The sequence below is a fragment of the Leucopleurus acutus genome (genome assembly GCF_964270905.1).
Source record: "Leucopleurus acutus genome assembly, chromosome: 20".
Classification (NCBI taxonomy): Eukaryota; Metazoa; Chordata; class Mammalia; order Artiodactyla; family Delphinidae; genus Leucopleurus; species Leucopleurus acutus.
Genome location: NC_139162.1, coordinates 43,402,184 through 43,421,186, shown reverse-complemented (window position 1 = coordinate 43,421,186; position 19,003 = coordinate 43,402,184). Strand labels below are relative to the sequence as shown.

Here is a 19,003-nt window from a genome sequence, read left to right as displayed (position 1 = left end):
ATCCCAGAATTCTTTTGTTACACAGCATAACCTAACTTATCGCAATTAATACATCCCCCACTAGAGTGGAAGCTCCAAGAGGGCAGGGACTTAGCCTGGATCCTTAGTGCCTGTTGAAAGATGAGTAAACAATACTTATTTATGGAATAATTGGATATGCCAGGCACAAGGTGAAGTTGCTGGGCATGGATTATTCTAATAAAAGGTGGATCTAGAAATGAAACTGATCCCAGAACCTGGGACTGAAGCCACTTGGCCACATTCCCACTAACTAACCACTGTGTTAATCCAAACCTGAACCGTTCCAAGAATTTGACATCAGTAATCTCTTGAAAGCTTAATAACACCATAGTTTGTAATGGAAAGTTCTAATATCTCATTTTACAGACGGGGAAGTGAGGTTTAACAAGTCTCAGCAACTTGCCTAAAGGTCGTGTAGCTCACATAGTGCTTACCACAGTCCTGGTACAACTGACATTTCCTAACCATGGACGCTGTGACAAATATGGTTGGTTATACCAAATAAGCATTCTCTTCTACATCTCTCCTGCATACAAAGCCCTGATTTTTTTTGGAGTCTTCAATGACTTCTATGGTCAGAGAAGGTTACACTTCCCCAGTCCCGGAGAACAAATTCTAATTGGCTTAAGCCAGTCATGGAAATTTTCTTTACTTTCAGAGATTGATTTTGATCTGAACATGGGACCTAATTCTGGCCAATGGAACTTTAGGAGAGATCTGATGGGAGGATTTGGGGAATGGTTTTAACTTTATGATATAAAAGAATACTGCTTGTAGGAGACATTAGCTGCAGTAATTATTACTGACTGCCATTTTCTAAATGTTTCCTGGACATATTAGAATTCCATTTCCTTTGTTGGGTTGGTGAACTGCTAGTGCCATGTAACCATTTCTGGCCAATGGTTTGTGAGCAAATGACATGTGTCATTTAAGGCCAGAGCATTTAATTACAGACATGAAATCCTACAGAGCTTTCCTCCTCCTTTGGCATAAAACTGGAAACGTTTGGGATGGCAATTGCTCAGTCATCCTGTATCCCTGAGTGATTGTAATGCCAACCCACAAGGGACATGGAGCATGAATGGGAAGTAAACTTGTGTTATTGTAAGTCATTGAGATTTGGATGAAGTTTATTATAATAGCAAATAGCCTACTTTGAGTGATACAGAAATTAGTATCAGGAGTGGGGTGCTGCTTTAATAATAAAAAAAAAAACCACATGGCATTGGCTTAGATACAGAGCAAAGGGAACAAGAAAATTATTTGAAGCCAGAAGGATGGAGATTATTGCCTGAAATACTTTGGGAGGCAGATAACATACTTAACGAACTTGCAGCTTTAGGGGAAGCAGTTGGAACACAGGACACTAGGAGTGAATATTGGCCAAAGATGGCCCCAAATCAGGAAGACCTTTGAGAGTCAAAGTCCAGTTAGAACTCAGATTTTGTCAAGGATAAAATCAAGGATTAGCACCAATCAAATCATTATTAACCATTGTTAAGATCTCTGAATAAATTAAGGTACTCCCAGGAAACACTTAAGATAGTCTGAGGTAGACAAAATGGCTTAGAATATGGCTTTCCATGGATGCCTGATCGATTCTAAGGCACCTGCAATGAGAGAGAGGGAGAGCGAGAGGGAGAGAGAAATGAGGAACATCTTGAACAGAACTGTGGATGTGGGGGGTTTGTACATGGAGTTAACTGGAGACTTATAAGAATCCTTAGGTCCCACACTTTAGGAGACAGAAAGCAGGCTGAGAAAACTGCTCATGTGCCAAGGAGGGCACATCTTCCAATGTCACCTGAGATGTAGCCAAGGAAGATAATGGAAAAGGGGGTAAGTTCCTGGAGAGTGAAGACATAAGCTACAGCAAGCAAAGATTTGGGAAGCTCCTCACTCTTAAGGAGTTGATTTGGTACTAATTAAGGAACCCTCCCCATCTATAAGATAGGAAGTCCTTACAGTATCTTTTCACTAGATTTTAGAAATGATACAGACCAGTGATTTCTGCGTGTCTTCCCTTATTCCCCTTTCCAATTGGGCATTTTGACCCATTCCATCATTGTATATTGGGTATGTGGAGGGCAAATAATTTGACTTTTTAGTTCACTCGTTCTGACATAGGTTCACTCATTGTGTTTCCTGCCCATCTCTTGCGGACATTTGAGTCTTTGACTCTACAGCCTACACTAAGCTATTTGATGACATGAACTGAATTGGACTCCCGGAAGTGCAGTGGATCAAGGTCCATTCCACTGCCCAGTTCTGTGGGTGACTTCACAATGCCCCAGTGGTTCCCAGCCTCCTTCTGCAGTCTGTACGTGGCCATGTTGGCCACCTTGCGGCTGCTTAGCCTTTCTCTCCCCACTTCGTAGGCCCAGATATTAGTCAGCTGTGCCTACAAGAGTCTCTGCCAGCAGGCCCTACTCTCAGGCAATGATGTTGTCCTGCAGTGTGACCATCTCAAGGCACGCTGGTACTTCTCTTCCATTCTGGGGGAGGATCTCTTGTTGCTCTCCTCAGTGCCTAACATAAAGAAACTGCCTGGGGGCAGCCTCCAATTGACCAACCCTCAGCCCTCCCAGACAGGCCTCTATCACTGTGAGGACAATGACAGTGCCCTCCTGGTAGAGTATGAGATTGATTTCCAAGATGTCCCTACCCTACACATTATGCACAAAGGCCTGGGCCAAAAGCCCCTGCAGAATGAGACCCTGAGTCTGGGTGGCAAGGAGCTCATCTTCACCCACTGGGATCCCAGGCAGGACTGTAACCGCTGTGGGGAGCCAGGTGAGCGCAAACGCCTGGGGTACTGCTACATCGAGGAGCCCCTGGAAAAACCCATGCCCTGTTGGCTCTATCTGCAAGAGAGAAGGTGCAGTACAGACGCATGTGGCCTGAGATGCAGGTGGAAGCTGACCTGTGGGTATCACCAGTCCCAGCTCTTCCCAAAAATGTTATACACGGTTTAGCAGGGTGCAAGTGTCAGACGTAAAATATTAATGCCTTGTAAAATTCACGGCCCTGCTATTCCATTGTGAAGCAACAACAAGGCAGATCTGAAACTTCCAGAACTTCTGCCCCCCGAGGAGAGGGAAGCGCTCACCCCTCACATCCCAGACACCATTGCCGAAACACCTAAGGCTTCATGTGGTGCCCAGAGATGCAAAGATTCCTGCAGAAAGGGGAAATGTTCATGGAGAACTAAAGGGAGTCCATTGGGAAGCAGAAGCAGAGAATAATGACAATAATAGCAAACATTTGGGGATCTCCTAGCCTGGTCAGAACACACACCCTTTGCAAACGTTATGTCCTCAGAGCCACCCATGAGGCTGGGGTTACTATGAACTTCTTTTTGTAGCTGAGAACACCAAGGCACAGAGGGCTCAAGCAAGCTGCCCGAGGTCACATAGTGAAGTTGGGAAAGGGCCAGCAATGGAAGAGTGAAAGGAGACCTCTGGGCGGCCCCCAGCCCTGCTCCCAGGAAACCCCCAGGGCCCTGTAACCACAGCAGCCCATCGGGTAGCAGCTGGAAGTGGATCCAATGCCCAGGCCTGTCTGCACAGCACTGAAGGCCGCCCAACCCACACCAAGGCTGTCAGTGCCCTACTGTGCAGGGCAGACCCTAAGGTGACCCCAGTGATCCCCAGCTCCTGGTGTCCGTGCCTCTGTGTGACTACCCACGCCTTCAGTGTAGATGGTACCTGTGACTTGCTTCTAACCAGTGGAATATTATGAAGGTGTTGGGTGTTGCTCCTCCTACTGGGTTACGTTACCTAAGACTCTGTCTCAGCCCGCTAGAGCAGGAGAGACTTGCTGGCCCGATGAAGTAGGCAGCTGTGTCGAGGAAACCCGCTTGGCAGGGAGCTGTGGGCAGCCTCCGGGAGATGCAAGTGTTCGCCCTTTGAGGGTGACAGCCTCTATCACACAGTCGCAAGGGAATGAATTCTGCTGACAGCTCGAATGAGTCTGGAAGCAGATTCTTCTCCAGTTGAGCCTCTGGATGAGAACACGGCCTGACCGACACCTGGACTGCAGCCTTGTAAACCCTGGGTAGAGGACTCGGCCAAGCCACGTCTGGACTCCTGACCCACGGAAACTAGGGGATCGTGAATGTGTGCTGTTTAAGCTACTAAACGTATGACAATGTTTTATGCAGTGATAGGCAACTGGTAACACCCAGCCATATGCCCCAGTCCACCATGAAGTCCCCTGAAGCTTCAGCTGTCACACGGATGGCTCCTGGAGGCACCAGTGACTTCCTAACTCCCCTGAGAAGCCTGCTGAGCCAGGTGTGGCACAGGCTGGTAGCCAGGCTGTCAGGGCTCCCAGGAGAAATCCATATTCATGAAGGGTGGGAGTGGGAGGGTAGGCATCCAGCTTCCCCAGCCCTTGCCGGTACAACTCAGAGGCACATTCCACACCTTCTCTAGGAGGGTCCCCATTGATTCCAGTGTGCACAGCTACAACCAGCTCATTAGGGCACCTTTTATCAGCTTATCCCCTGCCCCGCCTCACTGTCTCTTACCTCTGCTTCCCGAGAAAATATTCTTCAAATATTTTTTCAGCCCCACGTTCCCTCCCCTCTCCTGGGACTCCAAAGACATGAATTTAGAGCTGCTGTTGTCTCACAGGTCCCTGAGACTTGGTTAATTTTCCTCCAGTCTTTTCTGCTGTTCAGGTTGGAGAATATTTACTGATCTGTCTTCAAGTTCACAGGCTTCTTCCTCTGTCATAGCCATTCTGCTGTTCAGTCCATCCAGCGAGCCTTTTACTTTGGTTATCGTATATTTTAGTCCTAACATTCCCATCTGGTTGTTCTTTATAGGATCTTCTATCTCCTCATTGATGTGTTCTATTTTCATATTTGCTTTGTAGGGAATCCTTAACTGAGACACCAACGTTGCTAACTCAGTGGCCCCCATGAGCCACGCAGGAAACATAAGTCAGGGAAAAGGCCTTGGGAGGCTGCTGCGATGTAGGGGTTCTTACCCCAGATTGACGGGCCTGGTACTTCTGAAAGTTCCGTGTGATTCTAGAGATTGAGATGTTTGAGTGAAACTATCCAATTTATGAATGTTGGCTCAAAACTGTTTTCAAACACAGTGCCAGCCAAATGAGACATATCTGCAGGCTGAATTCAGCCCATGGCTGTTAGTTTGTGAGGGCTTGCTTCAACCTTGATTGGGGTCAAGTGTATATTTCCATTTTTGATTATTCATTCAACAAATATTTGCTAGCTGGAGTAGCCAAGGACAGCTTCTCTGAAGAGATGACATTTCAGATGAGCCCGAATAACAAAAAACTGGGCATGCAGGGATCTGGAGGAAGGGTGTATTAGTGTCCTATAGCTGCTGTAATGAATTACCACAGACTTAATGGCTTAAAACAACACACGTTTATAATCTTACAGTTCTGAAGGTCAGTAGTCCAAAATGGGTCTTATTTGGCTAAAATCAAGGTGTCAGCAACTGGATTCCTCCAGAGGCTTGAAGCGGAGAATCCTTTTGCTTAAAGCCAGCAACACTGTATTTTCAGATGTCTCTCTCTCTCTCTCTCTCTGACTCTCCTGCTTCCCTCTTGGAAGGACCCTTGTGATTATATTGGGCCCACCCAAAAATCCAAATTAATCTCCCCATCTCGAGATCCTTACCTTAGTCACACTTGCAAAGTCCCTCCCACCATGTCAGGCAACACATTCACAGGTTCTGGGGATCAGGAGTGACCCTCTTTGGGGGGCCACTATTTAGCCTACCATAAGCAATTCCAGACAGAGGTAGCATTTATAAGGGCTCTAGGTGGGTATCTGCAGTGGATGGAGGACTACCAAGGAGGTAGCCAGGGGCCAGATCGTGTAGGGCCCTGTGGGCCAAGGTGAGGGCTTTGGACTTTATTTGAAGTGAGATGGGAGCCATGGGAGGCTTTTGAGCAGTGGAGGGACATGATCTAACATTCGTTGAAAAAGGTAATTCTGACAAGGTAGAGCTCCTTGCAGGTAGGGGTGGGGGCAGCCCACAGGTTGGAGCAGGGAGTAGCAGCCACTCTCCATGTAGCCAACTGGCCAATGAGAAGCTTTCATCACCTAGCAGGAGAAACGCCACCTCTTCCCCACACCTCCAGGTGCAGTGTAAGACACAACGTGCCCCATATCCCATCTTTAGCCATCTTCTTCTACCTTTTCCTTTCCATATTATAATTTTGAAAAGACAATTTTTAGAGCAGTTTTAGGTTCACAGCAAAACTGAGGGGAAAGTACAGAGATTTCCCACATACCCCTGCCCCACACATGCATGGCCTCCTCCATTATCAGCATCTCCCACCAGAGGGGTCCATCTGTTACAAATGATGAACCTACGTTGACACATCATAATCACCCAAAATCCATAGTTTACATAACGGTTCAATGTTCTGGATTTGGCGTGTAGTGGTAGCTCTATTTTTCACGGGAGGAAACCAAGGGCCAGAGAGGTGAATTCACTTGCCCACGGATACAAAGTTCGTGTATCAGTTACAGCTGCAAAACAAAACATACCCCAAATCAGAGATTGAAAATAGTAAGCATTCATTATTGCTTACAAGTCTACAAACCAACTGGGTGGTACTTCTGGTCTCAGATGGGATCGACCGTTCGTGCTCCTCTGATCATCAGTGGGCTGGGGTTGGCTCTGCTGATCTTGGTTGAGCTTTCTCCCATGTTTGGGAGGTGGCTGTCTGTAGGCTGCACCAGGTGCCATTAGCTGGGGAAACTGGACTGTCCTCCACGTGGTCTCTCATTCTGCAGCAGGCCAACCCAGGCTTGTCTACAAGGTGGTGGCAGGGGTCCAAGAAAGTGAACAGAAGCCACAGGGCCTCTGAGGTCCAGGCTCAGAACTAGCACATGACCAGGGACTGGGACAGGGTGGCCTTGGCTTGCCATGTGACCTGAAGGTCAGGTTTGGGGGAGGCCCCTGGGCAAGATATCAGTTATCTACTGCTACATAAGAAACCACCCAAAACTCAGTAGCTTAATACAACAATTATTTATTTCTCTCTTCAGTCTGTAGGTTGGTAGTATAGGCTGGGCTCAGCTGGGTAGTTCTTCGGGCCTTGGCTGGACTCATTCATGCATCTGTGGTCATCTCTGGGTGGGTAGATGGCTCTGCTTCAGGAGGGATAAATGGCATTTGGTGGGGGAACCTCCAGTCTCTTATCTTCCAGCAGGTTAGCCCGGACATGTTCATAAGGTCATGGCAAGAGTCCAAGAGAGCAAGTGGGAGCTGGAAGGCTTTTTGAAGCCTAACCTTAGAACTAGCACAGCATTACTTTCACCATGTTCTATTGGCCAAAACAAGTTACAAGGTCAGCCCAGATTCAAGGGGTGGGGGAATAGACTACATCTCCTGATGGGAAGAGTGACAAAGTCACATTGTAAGTATGTATATATAAAGGAGTGAAGTATTACGACCATTATGTAATCACTTTACCAAGGGCAGTAAGTAATACAGCTGGGATTCTAACCCAGGATGACTGCTTCCACATAGCCTTCTCTTCTCAAGGTGTATCACTCCTGTCCTTTCTTTAGCTTCTCCACCTCCTCTAATATCTTCCCTATCTGTTATTTGAGCCCTTCAATAGCTTTCTGTATTAGAACACATTTAACTGCAAGTAACAGAAATCCAAGCAAAGTGGTTTAAGCTAAGAAGGAACTTATTGGTTCTTGGAATAAGAAGTCTAGCAGGTAGGTCCTGCTTCAGGCACAGTTAGATCCAGGTGCTCCCAAGACATACTCCAATATTATCTTCCTTCATCTCTCTATTCCACCTTTTTCTGTGCTGCCTTAATCCTCAAGCAATGCTTCCAAAGAATAGATGAGGGCCACTCCAGAATCACATCACAGCAGCTTAGCAACCTTGATGGAAAGAGAGCAGACCTCCTGTAACAATAGCAACAATGGAGCACTTGCTGTGTGCCAGGTGCTGTTCTAAGCACTTAGCAAGTATTAACTTATCACTCCTCACAACACCCTATTAGGCATAATCATCATCCCCATTTTACTGATGAAGGAACTGAGGCACAGAGAGGTTAAGATCCACGTCTAAGGATACATAGGTAATAAGTGGTGGGGCTGGGAGCTGAACCCAACCAGGTTGGCTCCAGAGTTTTTGCTCTTAACTACTTACCTAGTCTGGTGGGAAAGTAGTAATAACAGCAAACGCTATTCACAGCAGATACTCTGACACTGTCTGGAACATCAGAATATAATAATAATAATAATATCCATGTAATCCTTCCAGCAACCGTATGGGGTAGGCACTGTTATTATTTCCATTTTACAGATGGGGAGATTGAGGCACTAAGAAGATAGAGAACCCTAAGTTCACATGTGGGGAAACTGAAACTTGAATCCAGAGAGTAGGATCCAGAATCTGTATCTGCTGCCTTTAGGGTCCCACTCCTGAGCCAGGGGTGAGGTCAGCCTCTGAGAACTTGATGTAGTGAGATGGAGGGAGGCCCCAGGACAGCCCAGCGCTCACCAGCTGGGTCTGCCCCTCCCTCCTCTCCCCTCCACCCGCCGCCTGGCACAGCCTTCCCAGAACCCACGTGTGAACAGACTGACCTAATGCAGGCTGGGCCAGAGGGCTGAGTCCGGACAAACAGGCAGTGGCCAAGAGAGGCCATGTGAGGCAGTCCCGAGGTGGGCGTGGGGTGGGAGGGACAACACCTGGTGTCACGGGGCAGCTGGGGGCTGGAGCCCACGACTTTGACACCCGTTAGACCTCTGCAAAACAACCCTTGCCCACCGACTGCCCTGACAGGGAGGCTGGCCGAGATGCCAAGTCATATTGAATGCATTTATGAGAAACTATTTATAGCCTTTTGATTTTGCCGACTGAGAACTGGGTAAGTGCAGTAACATCCCAGGAGCAGAATCCAGGTGAGGCCACCCGTCCCTTAGCAAAGACAGCGAGGGCACTTGGCCACGCGGGCTCTCATATTCTCGTGACCACCTGTGGTCCTGGGGAAACCGAGCCTCTCTCATCCTTCATAGGTGGGACGTGGCAGGGCTGGGAATGGAATCTAGAAGGACTCAACCCACCCAGAAAACCGCCTTGGCTGCCTGGTCGGGACCCTGCCAACAAGTCCTCTGAGGACAAAACTCTTTCCTCAGTTGTCCCTGGGAATATTTGAAACACTGTAGCACCTCACACTTGTTTCTTTCCTCACCCACCCCTTCCTCCCCACACTCTCCCTTCCTCTTCGAGATTAAAATGTTTTCGTCTTTCTTCTTTATGTCCTTTTATCAAGGCAATCATCATAACACAGTAGGGAGCATTAGAGAGAGAGATCAGGTGTGCCCTCAGCCCTCCACAGACAGAAACTCACCGGCCTCAGCGGACTCTAATCAATGCTATTCGTAGCCCCGTTTCACAGATCAGGCGAGTAATCCACCCACATCGGCTAGAATGCCAAGTGGCTCCCCCAGGCTGCGTCGCCTGGTGCATTTAGGATTCGCCACCCTCCTGCCGCTGACGCTCTCAGCACTTGCCCCAGCGCGGGATCCCGTCACCGGCTGATACTCAAGGAGGCACCAGAAATGAATCAAGAAACCGTCCAGCTTTGAAGGAAGCTGACGTTTGGTTTATTCTTACTCTGCAGTGATCACTGGTGGCCCCCAGTGTGATTGCTCTTCGGGGGGGTGCGGGGAAGTGCTGCTCCGTGCCTCAGTTTCCCCCCCCATCCTTATTGTTGGAAGGATCGAATGCGCTGATATGTGTATAGGGCTTAGACAGTGCCTGGCCCAACACGCACTTCATCAGTGTTTGCTGTGGTAGCTGACGCCATTGTTATTCAACCCTGGCTGTGGAGAGCTTGGGCAGGACACCGGACGAAGCCCTGTGGGTTTGCCCACGTGGACTACTCCTGGCCACATGCTTCCAGGCTGGGCCTTCGCGGCTGTCAGGCTGTCCAGCCTCCAATGCGGACCTCCAAAACTCCCTCATCAGCTCTCGTTTTGTCACCCCCTCTTCCCAGATACCATCCGTGGCGTGTAGACGCTCACACGAATGAGAGGTGCAGACACTTGGGATCGCATGAGCGGAGGCTGCCAGATTCTGAGAACCATAGCTTCCTGGCCTCATTTCCCGACGGCCGCAGTGGCAGTGCCCTGTCCCCGCCCCCCTACCCCGCCCCCACCCCGGGGCTTCCCCCTCCACCGCTTCCTCCCTCCAGAGGCAAGCGAGCGGTAGTCACGGCTTCTGCTGTTCCTCCTCTGTCACAGTTTCCACGTCTCTTAACAAGATGTTTACGCCTCTGGCTTTTGATTCATCAGTGTTACCCACAATGCCATTCTCTGTCGACTTCCTGCCCTGGAAGATGAGGATTTGATTCCTACCACCCTCTTCTGATGTAATGATACCACTCAACCTCCCGGGGCTTCAGTTTCCACATCCGTAGATGAGAATCATAACTGTACCTCGTAAGTTTGCTTGAGGAGCAAATGAAGTCATTCACGTGACATCCTTAGAACAGGGCCTTGGCTGTTGTTATAATCATCTTCATCATTTCTGGTTTCTCTATTAGTTATCTTTCTAACTCTCAGTAACAAAGATCTCCGTTTCTTCTTACCTTTTCTCCCCCTTGACCTGGAATGTGGGCATGGCCGTCATTAGCCGTTGAAGACAGCATCCGTGGGTGACACTGCAGCAGGACAAAAGGGCCAACTGGGCTGTCACCAAGAAAGATCCAGAATTCGGCCTGGTTTGAGCCGCCGTTACTTTAGGTATCTGCCACAGCAGTGGAACTAATTGCCTAGGCTTATACTTTTTCCCCAACATTTAATTATGAAAACTTTCAAAAAAAGTTTTGAAAAGTTAAATGCATTTTACCATAACACGCATATACGGCTCATATAGATTCTACAATTGTTAACATTTCTCCGTATTTGCCTTATCGTATACCTGTCTTTCCCTCTATTGATTCATCAATCCATATGGTTCCTTTGATGGACTTTTAAATAAGTTATAATGAAGTATTTGAAAGCAGACACCAGTACTCTTTTTTTTGGCCCACCACGCATGTGGGATCTTAGTTCCCCCACCAGAGATGGAACCTGTGCCCCCTGCAGTGGAACACTGAACCACCAGGGAAGTCCCCGGACATCAGTACTCTTAACCCTTAAACACTTTAGCATTCATGTCACTAACTAGAGTTCAATGTTTACAGTTCAAAAGTGAGGTAAGATTTGCATACAGTGAAATGCACACATTTTAAACATGTTTGCAGAGTTTTGACTAGTTCATATACTGTGCAGTACAAACCCCTATTAAGGTAAAGAACGCTTCCATCATCCCATAAAGTTCCCATAAAGTTTCCAGCCCCCAAAGCAATCATGGTTCTAATATTTTTGTACATTTACCATTAAATTATCAAGGTTGATACATGTATGTTCTGGGAGTGATCTTAATTCAATTTTGTGGGTTAGTAGCTAGAGCTGAAAAAAATTCACTGTTCCCTTCTACAGAATATGGGACCATAGTCAACACCATGATGCCAGCAGTGCCTGGGACTGGAGAGGATGAGGGTCTCTCAGTGTTGACAGCCAGGACCATTCTGCTGAAGGCGGTGGTCTGAGCACTGAATGAGCTATACTGTTTAAGTTCCTGTGCCATCTCGTGTACATCACTTATCCTGGATGTTCTGCATCAGATGTTATTGGCTGAAGTAAGGGAAGAACAAATTCCAAACACCTGAAAAATAAAAGCCTTTATTATTTGACAAAACAACTAGTTCCACCAAGCTAGGGAGGCTCTACAGAGGTCAGTGCCTCAGTTGAATGGTATCCTCATGGACTAAGATTCCCTGGCATGTTGGCAGTGCCATGCCTCAAGGTGGCAATATGGCTGCCACTGTTCCAGCCTTCATTTCCTAAAGATACAAAACATTACAACTTTACACTTCTTTTTGCTAAAATCCTACTCCACCCACTTTCCCCCCATATTTTCAGCATTTAGCCTCTCTGAATTTGCTCTTGGTACCAACCACTGGAATTCTTGACCTTGACTTTGAGGCTGTTGGCTCTTCTAAGTGCCAGTGAAAAAAAATTACAGAAAGATAAGTGGAAAAAGTATCTTTCTTTGCAGCTTCAGAAAATCAGACACTCCTCAGCATCATTAAATCCCTCATACAAATATTCTTTGTAGGCCGTAGGGGCTTCAGAGGTGATTAGAACATCCCATGAAAGAAAAGTTTAACTTTCCAAAATCTGTAATTCTGATTTCTTGTCCTACTTAATAATTTATTGTCCTGGGAATAATACTTAAATTGGCATGTAGATTCTGAAAAAGAAATATTTATGAGCTTTTTCTTTGTTAAACCAGAAGAATGTTATTACCACCCACTCTTCTCTCACATGGGTGGAGGGGAAAACGAAACATAGACTCTCTTATGATTTTGCTTTAGACTAAGAGTCTGAAAGAATCGAATTCCAAGGCAATTAATGCCTCCTCACATTGCCCCACTTTCTGTGCGAGGCAGAAGAGGGAAGTTTCTTTCCCGTGCACTACTTTTTAAAGAAAAAAGTTTACCCCAGAAACCTCCCACTACCCACTCCCCAACTGACTTCCCCTCACATTATCTTGGCCAACAGTGTGTCACAGCCCCTTTCAGAACTAATCACTAACAGAAAGCCTGGAGAGCTGTGACCGGCTTAGACCACTTTTTCTGAACACATGGACAGGGCTAATAAACAAGCAAATAAAATCAGGGCTCTCTCTACAAAGAAGAAGGAAGGGACTGCCCTGGTGGCACAGTGGTTAAGAATCCGCCTGCCAATGCAGGGGACATGGGGTCGAGCACTGGTCCAGGAAGATCCCACATGCCACGGAGCAACTAAGCCCGTGCGTCACAACTACTGAAGCTTGCGCTCTAGAGCCCGCGAGCCACAACTACTGAAGCCCGCGTGCCTAGAGCCCGTGCTCCGCAACAAGAGAAGCCACTGCAATGAGAAGCCCACACACTGCAACGAAGAGTAGCCCCCGCTCGCCGCAACTAGAGAAAGCCCGCGCGCAGCAACAAAGACTCAGTGCAGCCAAAAATAAATAATTTTTTTTAAAAAGGAAGGAAGGACAATGGATTTGCTTATTAATAATGAAGATTCCTAGTTCCTCCTGCTGGTTTCATGCTTGCTTCTAGAGTCACCCCACCTCTGGCCTGCCACTTTGATTCTTCTTTTCTCTCCCAGGTTGAACGAACCTCAAACACTCAAGCCTCATAAAATAGGAGCTTCTAAAGAGGGAGTGGCTTAAGAGTGAAGGAAGCACCTGCCCACATCCCTCAAGGGGAAAGTACCTAAGCTAGACTGTCTGCATATCTTTGAGGCTTTATTATCAACCAGATTTTCTATTGCAGGTGACTGAAATCCAAACGAGATTAAGCACAAAGAGAACTTATTGATTCTTAGAATGGAGAACTCCAGGAGGAACTGGATTTCAGGTATGGCTGAATCCAGGTGCTCACACTCAGGACTGTGCCTCTCTCCCTCTCTCACCTCCGCTTTCTTCAGTATTGATTTCATTTTCAAGCAGGTCCTTTCCTCCCCCAGCACCTGCAGCCTTACAGCCTACCAGATAAGTAACCATGGCAGAACAAAAACTCAGTTTTCTGGGCACTTCTGGCAAAAGTCCTGCAGCTGTCTCTCGTTGGCTTTACTTGGATGATGTGCTCATTTCTGAAGCTGGGGAACAGGGTTGGCCCCACCCAGATCACACAAAGAGAAGGAGAGGATGGTTCCCAAAAGAAAATGAGGAGGGGAAATTAATGCCCACGAGGCTAATATATCTCTTATGTAGAGAGAGCCAGCCCTTGGGGGTACCGACCCATCCTATTTTGTCATGAAGAGCGGTCAAGTTGCCAACAGGCCAATAAGGGGCTAAATTAGCTGGAGGTAGTCAGGGATGGCATGTTGGAAAAGACGATGTTGGAAGCAGAACCCTGAGGGACAAAAGACAGTGTTCCTGGGGAAGAGACCTAAAAGGGCAAAAGACCTGAGGCAAATCAACGTTTGGTGGATAAGTACATGAATTAATGGATGGATGGATGGATGGATGGATGCCTACAGATGGGGACTGTATATGAGAGCACGGCTTCCTGCTCAGAAGGAACCTATGGGCCCTCGTAGTAATGAGGGAGCTGGGGTTGGACCGGGATAGACCTTGAGGGGAAGTGGGGTGTGCAGACGTTGCCTGAGAGGAGGAGGTGAAGGGGTGTTTAGACACCCCAGGAGCCAAGAGGAGGGGTGGACAGTGGACCCTACCTTGGAGATGACGTCCCACATCCCTCTCTCCACTCCCGAGGCTCCTGGGGCTACCCTGAAACCCTCTCCCAGTGCAAAGCTTCCCCTCTCCTCCCTCTCTCCCTCTCCCACAGCATCCTCACTTCCTCTTTTTTGTTCCTCAAACAGACCAAGTTTGCTCCCACCTGCAGTCCTTTGTGCTTGCTGTCCCACTGCCTGGAACACCCTTCCCCAAGAGCTTTGGGAGGCTATCTCCTTCTTAGACCTCAGGTCTCTGTGCCCTCCTAAGAGCCGTCCATCTGGACCACCCCAACTGAATCACCGCTCCCCCCCCCGCCCCCAGCAGCCCCTTCCCAATCACACCACCCTGCTTTACCTCCTTTCTTGGAAACTTTTGTGAGCCTGTTGCAGTCCCAGCTGTCACACCAGTGCCCAGCACAAACCCTGGCACAGAGTAAGTGTTCAAAGGGCTCAGGATCCAGCAGCTCCGAGCCCCTCAGTGCCGGCGACTAACACCCCTGTGCTCCCTGCCTGTTCTTCCCAGTGTGCTAGTGCCTTCTCTGTACCTCAGTTTCCTCCTCTGTAAAATGGGCATAGCGATAGACACGACCTCTGACAACCTATCTAAGGCGCACAGAGCACATGCAGCCTGGCTCATAGTAGGTGCCCCACAAGGTCAGCCTCAGCAATATTATTATTACCAGCCCAGGCTTGTTGTGAAGTCTTTGGGAGGGAGTCGGGCACACATTCCAGCCATGACTGGAGCTTCCTGGCCGTGTGACCCTGTTCAAGTGACCTCCTCACACTGGGACCATATCTTTTTTTTTTTCTTTTAAACTTTCGGCTGCACCATGCGACATACAGGATCTTAGTTCCCTGACCAGGGATCGAACCCGCACCCCCTGCAGTGGAAGCGCGGAGTCCTAACTGCTGAACCACCAGGGAAGTCCCACTGGGACCATTTCTCTCATTGTAAAAGTGGAGCTCACTGCAGCATCACCACGCTCCTCTACTCCCCACCACACACACACACACACACACACACATCGCTGTGCAGGTTAATGAGCTCATGCAGATAAAAGTTAGTGCAGCGTTTCAGGCAGTAAATGGGAAGTGATGGATGATATAATTTGTTCAGCCACCTATAATCTGGAGAAATGTTTCTTGGCGGGACATGTGACTTCAGTAATGGCCTTCACCTCCAACCCTCCTCCCCTTTCAGCTTTCAAGGGCCAGCTAGGGGCTGTCCCCTGCATGTAGGGAGGGTGGGGGCAGCAAGTATCAGCCCCTGCCCTGCCCATGCTGTCCGCAGGTGAGGGCCGCTGAATTGAAAAAGCTCTCGCTCACCGCCAGGGGGAGTAGGGGTGAGGTGGGGGAGCGGAACAGGAAGTTCCATGGCCTCCAAGACATTCTCTTTCTCTCTCTCAGTCTCTCAGGGCTTAGTGGTCTTAACCCTTAGGTCCCTGGGGGATGGGAGACAAGGACTTTGGAAGGCCAGGTTTGTTTTTTTTTAAGACTTCGGTGGTTTGTTTGTTTGTTTTTTCACAAACTGTTAACGCAGGCAACAAAAATGTGAAGTCTCATATAGTGGCCTTACTTTTGAAAAAAAATTTGCAAGTAAAGACATGGAAAACAAACAAAACTACCAAACGAAAATGCATTGCTCTCTGATTTTGAAATGGGCAAAAGACCTGAACAGACACCTCACCAAAGAAGATATACAGACAGCAAATAAGCATATGAAAAGATGCTCTGTGTCACATGTCATTAAGGAAATGCAAATTAAAACAACAGTAAGATACTACTACACACCTCTCAGAATGGCCAAAATCCAAAACACTGACATCACCAAATACAGGTGAGGATGTGGAGCCACAGGAACTCTCACTCATTGCTGGTGGGAATGCAAAATGGAACAGCCATTTTTTAAGACAGCTTGTCAATATCTTATAAAACTAAACCTACTCTACCATACAATCCAGCAACTTCACTCCCTGGTATTTACCCAAAGAAGCTGAAAACTGACGTCCACACAAAATCCTGTACGCAGATGTTTATAGCAGCTTTATTCATAACTGCCAAAACTTGGAAGCAACCCAGATGACCTTCAGTAGATGAATGGATTAACAAACTGTGGGACAGGCAGACAATGGAATATTATGCAGCACTAATAGGAAATGAGCTGTCAAGCCATGAAATGGCAAGGAAGAAACTTAAATGCATATTTCTAAGTGAAAGAAGCCAATCTGAAAAGGTTACATACTGTATGATCCCAACTCTATGACATTTGGAAAAGGTACACGACAGAGACAGTAAAAAGATCAGTCAGGGGTGAGGAGTGAGGGAGGGATGAATAGACACAGCATAGAGGATTTTTAGGGCAGTGAAACTATTTTGAATGATACTACAATAATGGATACACGTCATTATACATTTGCCCAAACCCACAAAATGTACAACACCAAGGGTGAACCGTAATGTAAACCATGGACTTTGGGTGATTATGACGTGTCCGTGTAGATTCATCGATTGTAACAAAAAGACCCCTCTGGTGGGAGATGCTGATAATGAATGGGGAGGTTGTACCTGTGTGGGGAGATGGAGTATATGAGAACTTCCTGTACTTTCTATTCAATTTTGCTGTGAACCTAAAAATTGCTCTAAAAAACAAAGTTATTAATTTAAAAAATTGCTATCAACCACAGTGACTTTCAAATTTTCTTGACTCTAAGAAACTCACTTTACGTCATAACTCAGGAGGAACACAGGATTACAACAAAAGTTTCCCAAAACAACACTTCCTTGACAGCCTGAGACAAACACTGATACTTTAAAATTTCTCTTCTCTTCCCCTTGATTTCATTTTTTAAAAATGCTTGTCGTGACCTTCTAAATGGATCTTGTGAGCCACTATTGAGTCACTACCCACTTTGTAGTTTGCAAAGCTCTAACTACATGCAAGAAAGGATGAGGGCTTCCCTGGTGGCGCAGTGGTTGAGAGTCCGCCTGCTGATGCAGGGGACATGGGTTCGTGCCCTGGTCCGGGAAGATCCCACGTGCCGCGGAGCGGCTGGGCCCGTGAGCCATGGCCGCTGAGCCTGCGCGTCCGGAGCCTGTGCTCTGCAACGGGAGACGCCACAACAGTGAGAGGCCCACGTACCACAAAAAAAAAAAAAAAGAAAGAAAGGATGATTTAACACCAGGAAAAAGTGGGAGGGTTGGACCCAAAGAATATTCCATTATACTGAATACATTTTTTGTATTTTATTTTATTTTTGTATTGAAATATAGTTGATTTACAATGTTGTGTTAGTTTCAGGTGTACAGCAAAGTGATTCAGCTATACATACATATATATCTATTGTTTTCAGATTCTTATAGGTTATTACAAAATATTGGGTCGAGTTCCCTGTGCTATAGAGTAGGTCCTTGTTGGTTATCTATTTTATATATAGTAGTGTATATATGTTAATCCCAAACTCCTAATTTATCCGTCTCCACCTTTCCCCTTTGGTAACCATAAGTTTGTTTTCTACGCCTGTCGGTCTGTTTCTATTTTGTATATAAGTTCATTTTATACTGAATACATTGTACTTGATGAAAACACCATAGTTTGCTTTTTAAAAAATCACACTGATGGAAAGCGTGCATGGATAGGCACAGATAGGGGAAGCTAATTCCGTGGGACTGATTTCATTAATTCATTTACTCATTCAACAAATCTGTGCTGGGTGCTGGGGTGTCGACTGCAGCGGTGTGCTGGAGCCCGCTCCTACCAGGTGGCAAGAGCCTATTGTTAAATTTTTCAGGAATTTTGGTTGAAATCACATTGGTGGCTTGAAATTGTCCGTGGTGGGAGATTTACACCATGGAAATCAGCAAATGCTATCAATCAGCACTCACAACCCCGCCGCCACCCCACCTTGTCCCACCTTGCCCCAGAGGCTGTTGTTAAACATTCATGAGCACATTGGTGGTCAGCAGTGACCGAGACCTGGTCCCTGCCTGGACAGAGCTTACGTTCTAAAGAGGGTGGGGTGAGGAGCATAGTTTACGGAAATAACCACAAAAATAAAATAAACTTGATAACTGCTACGGATGCTATAGGAATCCATGAGAGCATATAATATAAAAGGGGGCTCCAAGAAAGCTTCCCTGGAGACATGAAATTTGATCAGAGGCTTGAAGGATGGCAGGATTTAACTAGACAAAGAATGCAAGGAAAAGTATTTCAGGGAGCAGGAATAGCATGTGTGAAAGTCCTGTGTCAAGAGAGAGAATGGTGACTCAGCAATCTGGCTGGAGCAGAGAGCACGTGGGACAGTGAGAGATATGGGGAGATGAGTCTGGAGGTGTGGGCTGCCAGGCCAAGCTGGGCTGGTGGCAGGGTAGGGCATTTGGTATTTACCCCAAGAGGAACTCACACAAGGTGACTCCCATGTTGCATGGAAGATGTTCTTGTAAATGCCCTGTTTTATACCTTCTTCCATCCGATTCCGTGAACTAGATTTATGGTGCGGATTGCACGCTGCTTCAGGGCAGGGAAGACGTTTCCATGTCTTCCTGATGCGCCTTTTGTTAATGAGGAAGACTTGCATTTTAAAATAAACCCCTGGAAGGTCAGAAGTGACCATCAGGAGCAAACAGCAGCCCTGGAGAGCTCAACACTTTGCTGGCACAATGGAGAAAGGCTGAAACTGAGTTTCCTTA

At 47.2% G+C, this 19,003-nt stretch overlaps 1 protein-coding gene and 1 long non-coding RNA gene across 2 annotated transcripts in view; both read left to right on the top strand.

The window, feature by feature from the left end:
- LOC309977173 overlaps nucleotides 1-19,003 on the top strand; it is a 336,876-nt gene that overhangs the window by 7,395 nt on the left and 310,478 nt on the right. The gene's annotated exons all lie outside the window — the stretch shown is intronic.
- FAM187B (family with sequence similarity 187 member B) lies at nucleotides 1,849-3,932 on the top strand (the record flags this gene model as incomplete). Its single annotated transcript, XM_082862998.1, is given in 4 exon segments — nucleotides 1,849-1,860; nucleotides 2,400-2,889; nucleotides 2,892-2,950; nucleotides 3,888-3,932. Coding segments are annotated over 4 exon segments (606 nt in total).